The sequence below is a fragment of the Drosophila ananassae genome, chromosome XL (genome assembly GCF_017639315.1).
Source record: "Drosophila ananassae strain 14024-0371.13 chromosome XL, ASM1763931v2, whole genome shotgun sequence".
NCBI classification, from domain to species: domain Eukaryota; kingdom Metazoa; phylum Arthropoda; class Insecta; order Diptera; family Drosophilidae; genus Drosophila; species Drosophila ananassae.
Window position 1 is genome coordinate 12,863,638 of NC_057931.1, and position 15,857 is coordinate 12,879,494.

Here is a 15,857-nt window from a genome sequence, read left to right on the forward strand (position 1 = left end):
AGGGTCGGAGATGTCTCCTTCACTGCGTTGCACACTTTTGACCAAAATTATAATACCCTCTGCAAGGGTATAAAAATCTTAGAGAGTATAGTATTTATTGAGTGGATTATGAGTTCCACTTATAAACACTCTATAAGTAGGAGTTATAATACTACTATATAAGCCCAATAAATTGAAAATTTATTTAAGAACTCCCTCGAAAACTTTGTCACTTTGACATTAAATACAAGTTTTTATATAAATGTGGTCCATTTTATTAAAATATTATAAATCATATTGTTGAAATGGCTTATATTTATGTGTTATATTTTTTAAAATCAATATGTTTGGAGTTTCATTTCATTCAAAAACATTCACATAGAGGTTTGTATATCTTGTGATTTAATTCCTAGTAGTTTAATTTTTATGGCGTGGATTATTAGTTCTACCTATAAGCCCTTTATAAGACTATATAAGGGGTTTTACTATAAGCCCAAAAAATAAAAAAAATGTATATCTGAAATAGTATTGTAGTTTTCATTTTTATGGAAAGGATTATGAGTAGTGTTTTATAGATCCTTTATATGTGAGGCTTACAAGCCCAATAAATTAAATATCGGAATAGTTTTAATTTTTATTGAAAAAATTATGAGTAATACCGATAACCCCTTAATAAGAATGGGTTTATGCACTGTATTGGTCCAAAAAAAAAAATTGTAGGTCTTATAGATCCATTAAATCCCTAAAAATATCTTGAGAAAATCTGAAAAAGTATAAAATTTATTATTTTTTTTTAATGAATTATGAGTACTACCCATATGCTCTTTATAAATACTCTTTATATACTATATAATCCCAATAAAATCTCAAGAACTCCCCGAATACTTTCTCACAGACAGTGAATACGAGTTATTTATTAAATGTTATAACTTTAGGCATACAAACGAAGGGGCGATTTCTGGGAAGGGGGTTGGGTGATTGGGGAAGTGTGGGGATAAACTTTGGGCTTAATCTATTTGTAGAACTCGTGCTCCTGCTCGTCCTTCTTGATGTTGTTCTTGTAGCCCTTCTCGAAGTCCTTGGCCAGAACAATGTAGCGGTTCTCGCGCACAGCATGCATGCCGGCCTCCTGGCAGATGGCATTGATATCGGCGCCGGATATCTTGTCCGGTCGCGCCACAAACTCCTCAAGGTCCACGTCCTCGCTGAGGTTCATCTTGGAGGTGATCGTGGAGAAGACCAGTCGCTTCTGGCGGCGATCGGGCAGTGGGAACTCGATCTTACGATCCAGACGACCGGGACGCAGGAGAGCCGGATCCAGAGTGTCTGCCCGATTGGTGGCCATGATCACCTTAACGTTCGTGGTCTGATCGAAGCCGTCCATCTGGTTGAGGAGCTCCAACAGGATGCGCTGCACCTCACGATCGGCGCCGGTCTGGGCGTCGAAACGCTTCGTGGCAATGGCATCGATCTCGTCGATGAAGATGATGGCCGGCGCGTTCTCCTTGGCCAGTCGGAAGACGTCGCGCACCATGCGCGGACCCTCGCCGAGGTACTTCTGCACGAACTCCGAACCCACGACCCGGATAAACGAGGCAGTGGTGTGGTGGGCCACGGCCTTGGCCAGCATAGTCTTGCCGCAGCCCGGGGGACCGTACATCAGGACACCGCGCGGCGGGTCGATACCGATCTGCTTGTAGAGCTCAAAGTGGGTTAGGGGCAGCTCGACTGCCTCGCGGATTTCCTGCTTCTGCATGTCCATGCCACCGATGTCGGCGTAGCTGACGTCCGGCTTCTCGTCCGGCTGCAGCATCGATATGGAGCTGTCCGCCTCTGGCGGCAGTACATCGACCAAGGCATTGCTGTGCTTGTGCAGTGCCACCGAGGCGGAGGGCTTCAGCAGCTCCCGATCGATGGTGGAGAGGATGCGAACGTAGTAGTTGCTGCCTGTGGTGGAGCCGACAATGCCAGTGTTCTGATCGACGGCCTCCAGGAACTGGCCGATTACCAGCGGCACGGACTGGATGCGTTTCACCTCCTCCTGGGCGTGCAGATACTCCTTCTTCAGGTTCCTCTGCTCATCCTTGATGTACTCCTCCTGCACCTCGATGAATTCCAGGGTCTTTTGCAGTTTCTGCAACACAATAAATGCTTGGGAATTGTGTAGGAGCGGGAGAACCTTCACTACTTACCTTGTACCGCACATACAGATCATCAATGTCCAGTTCATCGAGGGAACTGTGGGCATCCTTCAGTTTCAGTTCGGAGAGCTCATCCTGGCAAGTATGGTATAAATATCGTACTTGCTATAGATTCGATGGACTTACCTTCTCCGGCATCAGTACGTCCATGTTGTACGGCATTTCTTGCGCCTCGCTGTGAGTTTGGATTCTTTTTGTTTCAATTTGCGGCGGAGACGAGAAAATGACTCGTCAAAAACAAGCCAGTGTTTTATTTGGACGGCAACCCTGCCGGTGGAGTATAATGGCGATGGTGTGGTTACACTTAAGACCATGGAGGGCTGTAGGGATGCCACCTATTGAAAATATCGCGCCCATCACTAACAACTATCGATGGCGTTGCTCCCATTTGTTGTTTCGCAGTGTGTACACACTGGCACCCGACCATTTTTAATTCTCATAAGAAAAACACATTTAACTCTCGAGTTCTGTTTTCTGCTTCGATTTTCGCCGTGCGTGTGAACCGATACGAAATACGCCACCCATGAGCTGGACAGTGCAATTGAATTAGTGTCCAATTGTCCAGTGCACGCCGCTGCCTGATGGATGAAAATGCTGCCTGCAGCCGCTTTAAAGTGTCAGTATCATTGTCCTGGGCTGCCCGAATTCACCATCCCCCCCTCCTTCCATTCCATGCTTCCATGGTCCTCCCCCGCCCTTGTGGCACCCTCCCCCCTCGCACCGTTCTACGCACGCATCGATTTGGGCTAAACGTTAGATACCTCCTAACGCAGTTGTTAGGGTGGAAAAAAATAATACACGAGCATAGTAAATAAAAAAAATAAAAAAAATCAAATCGAAAAAAAATGAAAATAATGAATTGATGTGGAAGTCCCGGTGTAGTTTTGTTTTCATTTTGATTTTGTTTTAATCGCGTGGTGGGCCAGAGGAGCGTAAAAATGCAGGGGCCACCTCCAAAGAAGCAGAAAAGGAGAAAGACGAAAAAAAAAACCCCAAACGAAATACGAAAAAAAAAGTGCAATACGAACTGTGTGAAACCGATAACAAGAATTGAACATCAAAGCGAGGCGGATAAACGAAAACGATCCGACGGGGTAACAGAAAAAAAAAAAAAAACAAAAAAAAATGCAACAAGACCTCCAATCATAACAAAAACAACACATAAAACTCCAATAGAAAATGTTTATTGTATAATTTTTCCCTGTCAGTGTGTGTGTGTGTGTATGTGACAGTGCCCCTTCTTCCATGTGTGTGTGTCTTTTGCTCTGCATGTGTGTGTTTAGTGTGTGTGTGTGTCTCTTTATTTTTTTTTTTTTAATTCATTTATTTTGTGGCGGTTTTTTATTTGTCAACAAATTGGAAAAAACTAACGGAACTATCCTCTCTCTCTCTTTCCCACTTTCTCTCTCTCTTTTACTCTCACAATCTCTATTACAGGACAGGATTAGGAACAGGAAAGAGGATAAAATTTTGTGCAACGAACCGCTTGATCCAGTAGTGGCTTCCACATGAAGACCATGTCGCGCTTCGGCCTGCGCCGCGGCTTCAAGCTCTCCGAGGAGCAGCAGCAGGTCAATGGCAAGACCGGCGGGAGCAGCGCCCTGGCGGCCACGGCCTCGGCCACGGCCACGCCCCCAAATCCAACAGTCGCCCCTCAGCCGCGTAAGAAACGGCAATTGGCGGAGCCACCGGAACCCGACCCGTCACCAGGAGCTGGAGCTGGAGATCCCCATTCGGATCAGCAGGACATGATGATGATGATGCAGGATTATCAGGAGCATGAGAGGGAGCCGTTGTCCCTCATCTGTAGTCTGCCGCTGGAACGGTTGCCACGTCTGGTGGAGAAGCTGCAGTTGCTCAACGAGGAGAGGCTGGAACGGGAGAGGGAGCGGGAGCGGGAGCGAGAGCGAGATGATGGCTCCTCCAGCTATGGCCATTCAAAGGTCCTGTGTCTGTACTGTGATAGGAAGTTTGCGTCCAGCAAGCTGCAGGCCAAGCATGTGGACAAGTTCCATACGGAGCGGCAGGAGCGACGCTGCAGCGGACGCTCCACCAGCTCCACCAACACTCAGTGCACTAGCTCCGGCTTCCCCGGCTGCCAGATTTGCGGCCCGCCGGCGAGTCGCCGCTCCCAGGCCACTCCCCCCCAGATCTGCCTGCCGCCGAAGCATCTGGATCAGCTGTTCCAGCACCTGACCGAACAGCATGCGGACAAGTACTTTGGCTGTCAGTCGTGTCGGTTGCGCTTCCCGGACGCCGATCACCTGGCCGGCCACCAGCGGCAGCTCCATCACCAGCCCACACCCAGCCACACGCCCCTGACCCCGGAATCTGTTGCCACCCACAAGCCGGGTCTGATGGGCGCCGATGAGCCGGTACTCTTCCGCTTGGGTCTCACCCAGAATCGGTTGCCCGGCAATCGAAATCGTGGCCAGCGCAAGGAGGAGGAACCACCGCCCCTGGCCATGCCAGCCAGCAAGTCGAGGAGCAGCAGCCGGGCGGCGGCCCAAAGGCAACAACAACAACAACAGCAGCAGCAGCAGCTGCAGCTACAGCACCAGCAACTGCAACAACAACACCAGCAGCACCAGCACCACCACCAGCAACAACAACAACAACACCAACAGCTCCAGCAACAACAAGTGCTCCAACAGCAATCCCTACAGACTATATCGTTGCCATCGCAGCAGGATGGATCCATGCATCAGGAGGGGATCTTCCGGCTGCCCAGTGTGGCGTCGGCGGCAGCTGCCTCCGTCTTTGATGTCAACTTCTACCGGGATGTGGTGAACAATGTGCGGCACAACCTGCAGAATCATCTGGACGGACGGATATTCAGCACGAGCACTTCCAGCAGCACCTCCGGCGCCGTCAAGCAGGAGCTGTTCCTGCTGCACGGACCCAGTACCCATACAATGGGTGCTGGCGGAGCCACATATCCCACACTGCTGACCGCCGAGCAGTTCGGCGGCAGTGGAGCCGGCAGTGAACTGCTGCCGATGGCCAAGTTCCGGCGGCGGCCGCACACGAAGCACAGCTGGAAGTGGAAGTGGGACTACGTGAAGAAGTTCACCCTGATCAACGAGGGCGGGCGGCTGGTGAAGAAGCCGAAGCAGCCCAGCTGCCTGGGCCAGCGCGATCTCTCCAAGCTGGACATGTGGACGCAGCTGACGATGCGCCAGAAACACGATCTCTCCTCGCTCTCCCTCACGCTGGCGGAGCAGGAGCTCGACCAGGAGCAGCGCCGCCTCCTCGAGCAGCTCAATCTGATCCTCGACCACCGCCTCCTGCCCCACATCATCCTGGAGCAGAACGAGCAGGCGGTGATCAAGTGCGAGCAGGACGATGACGAGGACGAGGATGACGACAGTGGCGGCGGCATCATTGGTGGAGGATCAAGGCACCGGGATCCGGCGGATGATCTGCTCACCCAGGGATTCGCCGACGAGGGATTCCTCTCCCTCCTCCAGCTCCAACCAAAGTCGGCCAGTCGGAGCACCGGCGGCCACTTGGTGCGCAGCCACACGGAGGCGGTGAGGAGCGGTGGCGGCGAGGAGCAGAGGATTCGGAGCCGGCTGGTGCTGAGCGGAGAGTGGGCGCGGCCGCGTCTGTACCTGTGCATCTGCTGCGGCGCCAAGTTCGACCAGCGCAAGTCCCTGGAGGAGCACAAGACCTTCCGCCACTCGCACATCTATGCCACCCACTACGAGGTGGTCGGCCGGGAGCTGCTGGCCGGGAATCTCCTGCGGCACCTGTTCATACCGAAGCGGGCGCTGGGACGCTTTGCCGCCGCCACCAACTGCCTCCGGTGGCCGCAGGTGGGACAGGTGTCGGCGGCAGCCGGGTCGGCGGGTCAGCTGCCCAAACAGGAGCCGGAACGCCTGCAGCCGGAGGAGGAGACCCGCTCGTCCGCCTCGTCGCGCTCCTCCTACGAAGTGTCCACCCCGACGCCGCTATCCGGCCTGGAGCAGCAGCAACCGTCACCTGCCTCGGCCTCCGGATCCGGTTCCGGCGGCTCCTCCTGCTCACCCAGCTCATCGTCCGCCTCCACCCCCATGTCCAATTCCATGTCCATGTCGATGTCAATGTCCACATGTACCAGCTCCACCAACACCTGCTCCACCTCCTCCTTCTCCGGCTCGTCCGCCTCCGCCTCCGCCCCGTCGAGCTGCACCAAGTGCGGGCGCAAGTGCAGCGGCCTCATGGATCTCTACCGGCACATGCTCGACTGCTCCGGCGACTACGTGTGGTCGCTGGCCAAGAAGCGCAAGTACCGCTACTACTGCGGCACCAAGAAGCGTCGCGCCTTCTCCAAGAAGCCCCTCAAGCAGTTCTCCGCCCGCAAGAAGGAGAAGCTCGAGGTGGAGGTGGAGGCCGATGGGGAGGCGGACGCCGACGAGGGCGATGTGGCCGAGGGGGAGGAGAGCGGCTCCGGGTCGTCCAAGTTGAAGAACTCCCCCCGCCAAAGGCCCAGCGATGGTGAGTACGATGAGATCCCTGCCAGATCGGAGGCTCTAATGATTCCCCTTTCAGCCGAATCGATCCGGAAGATGCTGGAGAACCTGCCCGCCAAACGCGTCTGCAAGAAGATCTTCCCCGTGGACAACAAGGCCAAGCGGAAGGCCAAGTCCATGGTCAAGTCCATGGCCAAGTCGCTGGCCAAGTCGAAGGTCAAGTCCAAGTCGAAATCCAAGCAGCAGCGCAGCAGCACCAAGCGGATCTACAACCAGCATCTGTTGCGGACGACGCGCTCCCGGTCCAGGTCGTCGCTGGTGGCCACCGCCTCCTCGGGACGCAAGCAGAAGCAACAACAGCAGCAGCAGCAACAGCAGAAGAAGCTCCAGAAGCAGAAGCGCCAGCAGCAGCGACGGGCCAAGCTGGAGCGCGCCTCCAAATCCCCGCCAGAATCGCCAGACCAAGTGGCCAGCAAGCAGGAGCCGGGGAAAGTCAATACCACCACCAACACCACTACCACCACTGCCATTGTCCAAACCAAGTCAAGATCTCCCGCTGAGGACCGGCCCCCGCCACTGGCGCTATCTCTTCCACTGCCCGAGGCAGTCAACCCGCTGCCGATGGCCTGCCACGAGTCGGAACCGGCCTCGCCCACGCCCAGCAAACAACTGATGCCCACGCCGCCCACCACACCGGCGCCGGCCACCAAGTCGCCGCCGGTCCTGGCCGCCACTGCGCCGGCGGCGACGGCAGCCTCCACTCCCCGCCTCGTCACCCTCAACCCGAACGTGAAGCGGAGCAAGCGGATCAGCGACTGCATCGCCATGCTCACCGGCAAGCTGGAGGAGAAGCTCAAAACGGAGCAGGTGCCGCCGCCGAAGGAGAAGCCGGCCAAGGAGAAGGAGAAACTGGAGGAGGAGCTGAAGCCCAGGGAGCTGCCAGAGCCCGCCAGGTCAACGCCGGAGGAGCCACTGCAGCCGAAGACGCCCAAGCGGAAGGCGGTCTCGCGGAGAATCATCAAGATGGACGTGACGCCGGCAGAAGCCCCAGGCGAGGTGGAGAAGCCACCGGTGGTGGTGGAGGTGCGAGAGCTAGTCGAGAGGATTCCGCAGCCACAACCGCCGGTTGAGGTTTCTGCTCCAGTCCTGGCCGCTGCTCCTCCGCCGCCGACCATGCCACTGCCTAATGCTACCTCTGCCGCTCCGCCGCCGACTCTGGCGGCCACTCCCGTTCCTGTTCCTGTTCCTGTTGTGCCGGTGCCCGTGGAAGTGCCGCTTCCGGTTCCACCGGCGCCTCTGCCCCCCACCCGGCGTACGCCCACCAAAGCGGCCGCCAAGCAAATGGTGGCTCCTCCCCCGCCGGCCAAACCCTCCTCGCTGGCCGCCCTGAAGCAGTACCCGCCGCTGGAACCTCCGCAGCTGCCGCCCCCGATGGCGCTGCCGGCACAGGTGCCACTGCCCCCCGCCAACCCGGCCGCTGTTCCTCTTCCGTTACCTTTGGCCATGACCGGGATGCCCGGGATGTCGGCGCCGTTGGCAGCTCCGCTGCCCGTTCCGGTGAAGATGCTGCCGAAGCTGCCGCTCTACGTGCCCCAGATGCCCCAGGGGAATCCGGCTGCTCCGAATCCGATGCCCACGGCTGCCAATCCCCCGGCCACTGCCATGTACGTGATGGAGCCGCAGCCCCTGAACCTGACCAGCCAGCGCGGCGTCCTCCAGAAGCCGCTGATGGGGGTGGGAGTGCAGGGGGATCCCGGCCTGGTCGGAGCACCGCATCATCGGGCTGGTGGCATGCCTGCCAGGCGGCAGACGATCTGCGGATTCGAGGCGCGCAACCTGCTAAGCCTGGAGATGGACATGGAGCCGCTGGACCTGTCCAAGAAGTCCAGCCGGAAGTCGTCGCCCGTGCCGCCGCCGAGGATGCCCCAGATGCCATTGCCTCTAGTCACGGGAGCTGCTCCGCCAGTGCCGGCAGTTCCTGTCCCGGTTCCCGTTCCAGTCGCCGCCGCTCCCCTGCCGCCCCTGCCGATGCCCATGCCGGGAGCCGCTCTGGCGGCGCACTACTACTCCAACCTGGACCTGCTGAAGATACCGCAGGTGCGCAATCCCGGCACCGGGGTGGTGGTGGCCTCTGTTGTGCCGCCGCCGGTTCCAGTGCCCGTGCCCGTGGTCTCCGCTCCCGCCAATCCCCTGAAGACTTCCAGCGGCAAGAAGCGCTCGCTGGAGAGCTCCGCCGGCGCCAAGAAGGATCATGGCAAGGGTCAGCTGAAGGCGTGTCCGCGGATGGACGAGGTGGTGAACAATCATATCGACGATGCCATCAATTCGGTCATTCTGGCGGGACTGCCGGACGAGGACTACGAGGAGGAGCAGAAGGAGAAGGAGCGGGAAAGGGAGAGGGAACGGGAGCGGGAGAGGGAGAGGGAGAGGGATCGTGAACGGGAACGGGAACGAGATCGTGAGAAGGAAAGGGAGTTGGAGAAGCTGGAAAGACTCCGGAGACTGGAGGAGCCGTTCGTCAAGTCGGGCAGCTCCATCCTACCCATGGCACCCGCTGGGGGGCTGTTGTTGCCGCCCGTTCTGGAGAAGCTACCTCTTCCTGCCCCTCCCCCGGCACAGCTAACCGCTGTTCCTGCTCTGCCGCCGGTGGAGGTGGCCCCGGCTGTTCCGGCCACGCCCACTGTTCCGCTGGCCCTCGCCGCTACAGTTCCCGCTGCTCTTCCGGCCCCAGCCATTGTCGCCACTCCGGTCCTGGTGCCCGCCCCAGATCTTACCCCCGTTTTTACGCCAACTCCCGCTCCGGTTCCGGCTCCGGTGGTGGCCTCGCCGGCTCCTCAGAAGAACCTGACGCCCAAGAAGCGCTCCATGCGCTCCCGCACCATCGACTGTCGCTCTGCCCTGCTGCCCCTGGACGAGATTACGCCCGCGGCTGTTTCCACTCTCCCGCTAGCCGTGAACGGTGATCTCAAGGAGGTGTGTCCAGTGCCCGTGGCAGTGCCTGGAAGGCGAAAGGATGCTGCTCTTCCACCCGCCCTAGTTGAAGACCATAAGCTGGAGCCGATCCTGCCCGCCACTCCACCGCCTGCAATGGAGCCAGTGCCGGAGACGGAGGTCCCGCCACCCGCTCCCGTGCCCGTCTCCGTGATCTCGGTGGCGCCGGCGATTCCCAGCCAGCATCCCCCGCGCAGTGCCACGCCCACCAGCACCCAGCACGAGACGAACTGCAGCTCCCTGCTGGAGGAGCAGAACAGCAGCAACATGAACAACAACACCTCGTCGGGCTTCCACAGTCTGGCGCAGTCGGAGCAGCCGGTGACCAGTACGGCGCCGCCGTCGGAGGAGCCCACGCCCGTCGAACCGCCGCCGGAGGTGGTGGTCGCCAAGGAGCCGGAGGAGGAGGTGCCCGTGAAGAAGAAGCAGCGGCGTAGGCGGAAAAACGAGCTGGCGGCCATCGTGGCGGACCAGCTACTGGAGAGTTTCAAGATCGACAACGCCCGCCGGGACAACCTCAAGAAGCTGGAGAACCTGGCGTACGAGAAGAGCGAGGACCTGCTGCTCACCGGGATGCTGCTGATGTCCAGCACGAAGCGTAACGCCGCCCTCGCTCCCGCCGCCAAGCTGGCCAAGAACGAAGCGGCTTCCGTGACGGAATCGGCTCCCAATCCGCCGGCACGTGGCAGGCCGAAGCGGCGCCAGAGCTGCTACTATCGGCGGGGCAAGGCGGCGCTGGAGGGGAGCAAGGGCGCAGGCGGCGGCGGCGGAGGAGGGACGACGGGCGGAGGAGTCACCAACGACAACATCAGCCTGCTAAAGTCCTCGCTGGAGTCCTTCTCCATCGGGATCGAGAAGCAGCTGAAGCAGCGCGAGGCCAAGGAAGCCAAGGAGGCCAAGGAGCTGGGGGCGTCGGTGGCCCAGCTGCCGGTCAGCTCCATCCTGCGCCCCAGCATACTGAGCAGCGCCGCCGCCCGGGATCCGCGCGGCCAGCAGAAGCCTCCAACTGGCAAGGCCTCCCGGTTGCAAGAGAAGCAGGAGAAGATCACGGCTCCGGCCGCGGCAGCTCCGCCAACCTTCAGTCGAGATCCACGGCTGAACAAGAACATCCACAAGGCCGGGCAGCCGGCCACCGAGCAGCCAAAGCAGTCGGCCCATCCCGGCGAGAATCCCAATCCCGAGGAGGAGGACAACTACTTGACGGAAATCGCCAAGAACGTGAACGAGAAGATCATGTCGGCCACCACCAACGAGGACTTTGAGTTCGCCAACGACGAGTTCGACGATCCGGATGCGGACGCGGAGGGGGATGGTGACCAGGACCTGGACCAGGACAACGACCGCTACCGCCCGCCCACCTCGATGAGCGTCCGCAGCGCCCCCAACCTCAACGACGAGCACTCCAACTTCGGCTCCATGTGCGACGACAACACCAACACCGAGGTGATGGACATGGACCTGGACGACGAGATGAGCGTATACACCAGCTACTCCCAGGACCTGGGCCGGGGCGGACGCGGCAGGCGCCGGCGCAGACGCCGCAGTGTCCTGTTCACCCGGCGGCCCAAGAAGCGGCCGCAGCGGAGCGAACTGGACGCAGAGAAGTACGGGTGCCAGCTGTGCGGCAAGGCCTTCTTCACGGCCACCTCGCTCTCCAAGCACAACATGACCCTGGCCCATGTCTCCAAGCTCTCGGCCCAGGAGTACCTGCAGTCGCAGACGGCGCCCTCCAGTCCGCAGGATCATCGCGACCTGGAAAGGGAGAAGCATCCCATGGAGCACCAGCTGCGGCCAGAGGAGCCGCCATCCCTGGCGGTGGCCCAGCAGCAGATGCGAGCCTCGGTCCTGATGCTGCCCTCGCAGATTGGCCACTCGGAGCGGGAGAGGGAGCGAGAGAGGGAGAGGGAGAGGGAACGTGAAAGGGAGCGAGAGCGATATCTACTGGAGCAGGAACGGCAGCTGGAGCGGGAGGAGCAAGTGCATCACGTCATAACCGAGGCCAGCCTGAGGCTGCACGACAACCAGCACAGTCCCACCGCGCCCTCGGCCGCCCGCCTCAACCTCAATCCCGACGAGCGCCTCTTCTACGAGTGCTGCAACATCCTGAAGAGCGCCGAGCGCGGCGGCGGCGGCGGCAACGGCTCCTCCGCGGGGCCCACATCGGTGATTGTGACTGCCGGCCGGAAGCAGCCACTGCCGCCACCGGCTTCCCCCTCGCCCTCACCGACGCCATCGCCGCCGCCCTCTCCTCCGCCGCCAGCTTCCCGGTCGCAGTCGCCGTCGCCATCGCCGCCGCCAACCATCCCCATGGATCCCCGGAGACCGCGATCTCCAGTGCTAGGCGCGGGACCCCCTCCGCCGGCAGCTCCCGCCGTCTGCCACCAGCCGGTGATCCAGCAGATCTTCCGGAATCCTCCAGCCGTCGCGCCCACCACAACGCCCACGTAAGTGCCCCAATCTGATCCTCTCCAGTTCCATATTCAAGATTTTGCCTCTCCAGGAACCACCATCGGCTGTCGCCCAGCTACTCGGCCGTCTCCCAGTTCTCGGGCACCACCACCACCTCCCGGTTCAAGACCAAGGCCGCCATGAAGGGCTACGAGAACGTGAACCTCCAGCTGGACCTGCTGGAGCTGCCCAAGGCCGGACGCCAGGTCCAGGTCTGCAAGCTGACGGAACTGGCGGACATTGCCCTGGGAAGCGAGAAGCCGGGCGGCGACTTCCTGGCGCACCTCCCGCCGGCGAACGCGGCGCCACCACTGCCACCGACAGCGCCGGCTCCGGTGCCTCCACCGCCCGCGATGCAGCAAACCATGACGGCGACGCCTACGGTGACGCCCACCGTGACGCCGACGGGGGCCATGGAGCAGCAGCAGAGCTCCACGTCCTCGAAGACCATCATGCACGCGTCGATCATCAAGGCGGCGGCGGGCGTGGCCAGCTCGGCGACCCTGCCGCCGGTCTCCGGGCGGATCATCATTCCGGAACGGCCGTTCAAGAACATCGGGCTGGAGGAGAAGGCGCCGATCACGTTCCAGAAGCCGAAGACGTGCGTGAATCTCCTACAGGAGCAGGACAACAACAGTGTCTCCACGGCCAGCTACTCGGACCGGGACGACTACGACTTTGGCACGCTGAGCTGTGACGGAGATGTGGAGCCGGAACCGGAGCCGGAGCCGCCGGTTAGGGCGCCCGGTACCGGAGAAGTGGCGCTGGTGCCGCCAGTGGATGTGGGGCGGGTGGGTGCTCCCCAAGGGGCAACCGGCGGCCGTACTGTGTCCACGTCCAGCTCGTCGTCGTCGTCCTCCTCGTCGCCGGAGAACAGTCGTAGCCGGAGCCGGAGCAGCAGTAGCAGCAGTTCCAGCCGGGCCACCGCCAAGACCTTCGAGAACAAGTCCCTCATCATGGGCCGGATCTTCAAGCACGCCAGCAGTGCCAAGCACTCGGCCCCGGTGGTGACGCCTGCGGCTGCGGCCATGCCGGTACCGGGAGCGGGTAATCCAGTGCCCAGCCTGGCCAAGATCAAGGCGCTGCCCAAGAACCAGGCGAATCTGGACCAGATCTTCGACGAACTGCGCTCCGGCGGCGCTGGCAAGGCGCCCGACATGGATCCTCCGCCGGCGGCTGTCCAGGAGAGCTGGCAGCACCAGCATCACCAGCATCACCACCACCACCATCAGCACCAGCACCACCATCACCACCAGGTGGAGCCGATGGCGGCACCCGCTGCTCCCGCCGCTCCGGCGGCCATGCCGGCGCCCAGTGCCCTGCCACCCGGCCGGAAGACCAAAACGCCCGCCGGGAATGCCCGGAAGAAGCCGCAAACAAAGGCACAGGCGCCACCGGCGGCCACTGAGACCTCCTCCAGCCGGAAACCACGCAAGGACCTGACCAAACTGCAGACGGAGCTGGGCATGAGTCCCGAGGAGATCGAGCAGCTGATCGACGAGGGCCAGCGGAAGTCGAAGCGCAGGTGCGCCACCAACCGACCAAAGAAGCTGGTGGAGACCTGGAGCTCCGACGAGTACGAGGAGTTCCTCTCCACCAAGGACATCATAGCGCTGATCGAGCAGAAGGAGCAGCAGGAGCAGCGGCGCAAGCGCAAGACCAGCGAAGCTAGCACCCAGCCGGACCCGGTGCCCACTCCTCCAGCAGTGGCCACCAAAAAGGCGACCACTCCGCAGCGGAAGAATCGGGAGAAGAAGTCGGTGCCGGCCGTGGAAGTGGAGGCCGAGGTGGAGCTTCCACCCAAGCCGCCGAGGGGTGGCAAGAGGAATCAAGCTCTTCCAGCCCCTCCTGCCGATCCGCCAGTGGCTCCAGCGAAGGGCAGGAGCAAGGCCACGGCTCCCAAGGCGCCAAAGTCCGCCGCCACCAAGGCCAGCAACTCGCGGAAGCGGCGAGCCAACCAGAAGCTCAAGGAGAAGGAGGAGTCCGAGCCGGAAGACGAGCCGGCGGAGCGAGAGCTGCTGGTCGATCCACCGACCAGGACGCGCAGCTCCCGGCAGCCCAAGAGGGTCAAAGTTAAGCCGGCCAGTGAACCGGATCCGACGCCACCAAAGGAACGCCAAAAGGCTCGAAATAGCAACCAGACCGCCGCCAGGACTCTAGTTTCCACTCCAGATCCCACCCCTGTTGCTGTCCCCGTCTCCGCCAGTGCCCGGAGCAGCTCCTCCACCACCAACAACAACAACAACAGCACCAGCAGCAACAAGAACCTGAAGACGAAGCGGAAGTCGCAAGCGAATCGCCAGTCTCCGGCCCGCCGGAAGCGACCGGCCAGCGAGAAGCAGCTCTACTACTGGAGCAGTTCCAGCGACGATGAGTTCGGGCGCCTGGAGGCCGACGGCGAGGGCAGTCGAACGGGTGACCGCGGAGCTGGAGGGAGCACAGGTGGCCAAGGATCTGCGTCCGGCGGCGGGGGAGAGCGACTGGAAATGGAGCCGACAGAGGCGGAGGAGGAGGCGGAGGCCTCGCCCTCGCCCGGCAAGCACTTCGACGACAGCGAGCCGTATCAGAAGCACGGCTGGATTGTGGGCGACTCGCACAAGAAGCTAGTGAAGCTGCTGGCCATCGCCAAGGGCAGCAAGAAGGTGGACAACTGCGGCGTCAAGCGGCGAACGCAGAAGCGCAAGTGCTAGGAGTGCTGGGAGTGGCTCTTGGAGTGGAACTGGAACTGGAACTGGAAGTGGAAGGGAAAGTGGGAGAGTTGGAGCACAAGAACGAATAGGAATTAATGCATAAGGATCACCTGGAAGAGTCAATAGCCATAGGCAGCTGACAACCCATCGCCATCGATCATAATACGGATCACGTACGAGTACTGCCATTGTGTCATCGTTAATCATTACGGCCAGCGCCAGGAGAGGATCAGGGGCGTGTCATTTCATGTCATGTCGTGTTGTAAAGGATGCATGCGGAAGGAGCAAGGACGGAGCATGAGGAGGAGGAGGAGGAGGAGCTGCACTAGCATGGACTATAAGCATCTCCTGGCCTGGTCCCATTAACCGTAATGCGGAGTATATGCAACGTATTTTTTCTTTCTTTTAAACATCTAAGCGTTACATTATTTAGGTTTTTTTTTTATTAAATGTATTTATAATTAATAAACAAAACAAACAAAAACAGAAAAGCGAAGAGAAACAAATATAAATTTGAGCACAATTAATCGAGCAAGTTTTTTAAATCTATGTTTTGGAAAAGGTATGTTTTTTAAACTTAAGTCAGTGGTTAATCGGTTCTGCAGGACTGGGGGCTTTTCTATCGTTAAACTAATCGGATAGATTGTTATCGATATATCGCAATCCTGTAGGAACGCGTTTATAGCATTTTCAGCGCCTTGAGGGGTTATATGCGATTTGCTGTTTCAAAAACTCCAATTTCTTTTTATTTTTTAATTGAATGCTAAAAAATCTTCAGAATATTGTCTAAAATTGATTCAAGCAATACTTTTTCGGGTATAAAGTACAAAGAATCGATAGTCTAGCTCCCTTGTCACTTAAAATTTTAAACACAACCGTATTTTAAAGTTTTTCAAACACGATTTTTCGAAAACGACTCAACCGATCTTAATGAAATTTTAAACAGGCCTTTAAGATATATCAAAATAGTAAATGAATAGTTTAAAGTAAAAAATGCTGCTATATTTTCGTCTGTTTTTTCGATTCGGTTATAAAAGAATATTCAAAATATCCCAATTTTCAGAAGTTTGTCTTTTGCTTTCGTTTATATACGG

General features: G+C 58.5%; 2 protein-coding genes across 3 annotated transcripts; one reads left to right on the forward strand and one right to left on the reverse strand.

The window, feature by feature from the left end:
- Positions 1 to 861: 861 nt before the first annotated feature.
- On the reverse strand, positions 862 to 2,496 carry LOC6503006 (26S proteasome regulatory subunit 6B). The gene is made up of 3 exons (XM_001963392.4): positions 2,307 to 2,496; positions 2,172 to 2,255; positions 862 to 2,113 (listed from the first exon to the last, which is right to left on the reverse strand). Exons 1-3 carry the CDS (start codon positions 2,340 to 2,342, stop codon positions 992 to 994), a joined length of 1,242 nt encoding a protein of 413 aa, XP_001963428.1. The 5' UTR covers positions 2,343 to 2,496; the 3' UTR covers positions 862 to 991.
- Positions 2,497 to 2,533: 37 nt separating this feature from the next.
- Positions 2,534 to 15,286, forward strand: LOC6503104. Of its 2 annotated transcripts, none has more exons than XM_032453030.2 (4): positions 2,534 to 3,274; positions 3,618 to 6,659; positions 6,714 to 12,069; positions 12,126 to 15,286. In XM_032453030.2, the coding sequence occupies exons 2-4, from the start codon at positions 3,689 to 3,691 to the stop codon at positions 14,761 to 14,763; spliced, it is 10,965 nt and encodes a 3,654-aa protein (XP_032308921.1). In that variant the 5' UTR covers positions 2,534 to 3,274; positions 3,618 to 3,688; the 3' UTR covers positions 14,764 to 15,286. The 2 variants fall into 2 exon arrangements, with proteins under 2 accessions (XP_032308921.1, XP_001963429.1); XM_001963393.4 differs by having other exon boundaries at positions 2,534 to 2,796.
- The last annotated feature ends 571 nt before the right edge of the window (positions 15,287 to 15,857 follow it).

Excerpts from the sequence above, each read along its gene's own strand:
- LOC6503006 (XM_001963392.4), bottom strand. The coding sequence starts at position 2,342 with ATGCCGTACAACATGGACGTACTGATGCCGGAGAAG. Across the intron at positions 2,256-2,306 it reads ACGTACTGATGCCGGAGAAG|GATGAGCTCTCCGAACTGAA; the intron begins GTAAGTCCATCG and ends CATACTTGCCAG. Across the intron at positions 2,114-2,171 it reads ATCTGTATGTGCGGTACAAG|AAACTGCAAAAGACCCTGGA; the intron begins GTAAGTAGTGAA and ends ATTGTGTTGCAG.
- LOC6503104 (XM_032453030.2), top strand. The coding sequence starts at position 3,689 with ATGAAGACCATGTCGCGCTTCGGCCTGCGCCGCGGCTTCAAGCTCTCC. Across the intron at positions 6,660-6,713 it reads CCGCCAAAGGCCCAGCGATG|CCGAATCGATCCGGAAGATG; the intron begins GTGAGTACGATG and ends TTCCCCTTTCAG. Across the intron at positions 12,070-12,125 it reads GCGCCCACCACAACGCCCAC|GAACCACCATCGGCTGTCGC; the intron begins GTAAGTGCCCCA and ends TTGCCTCTCCAG.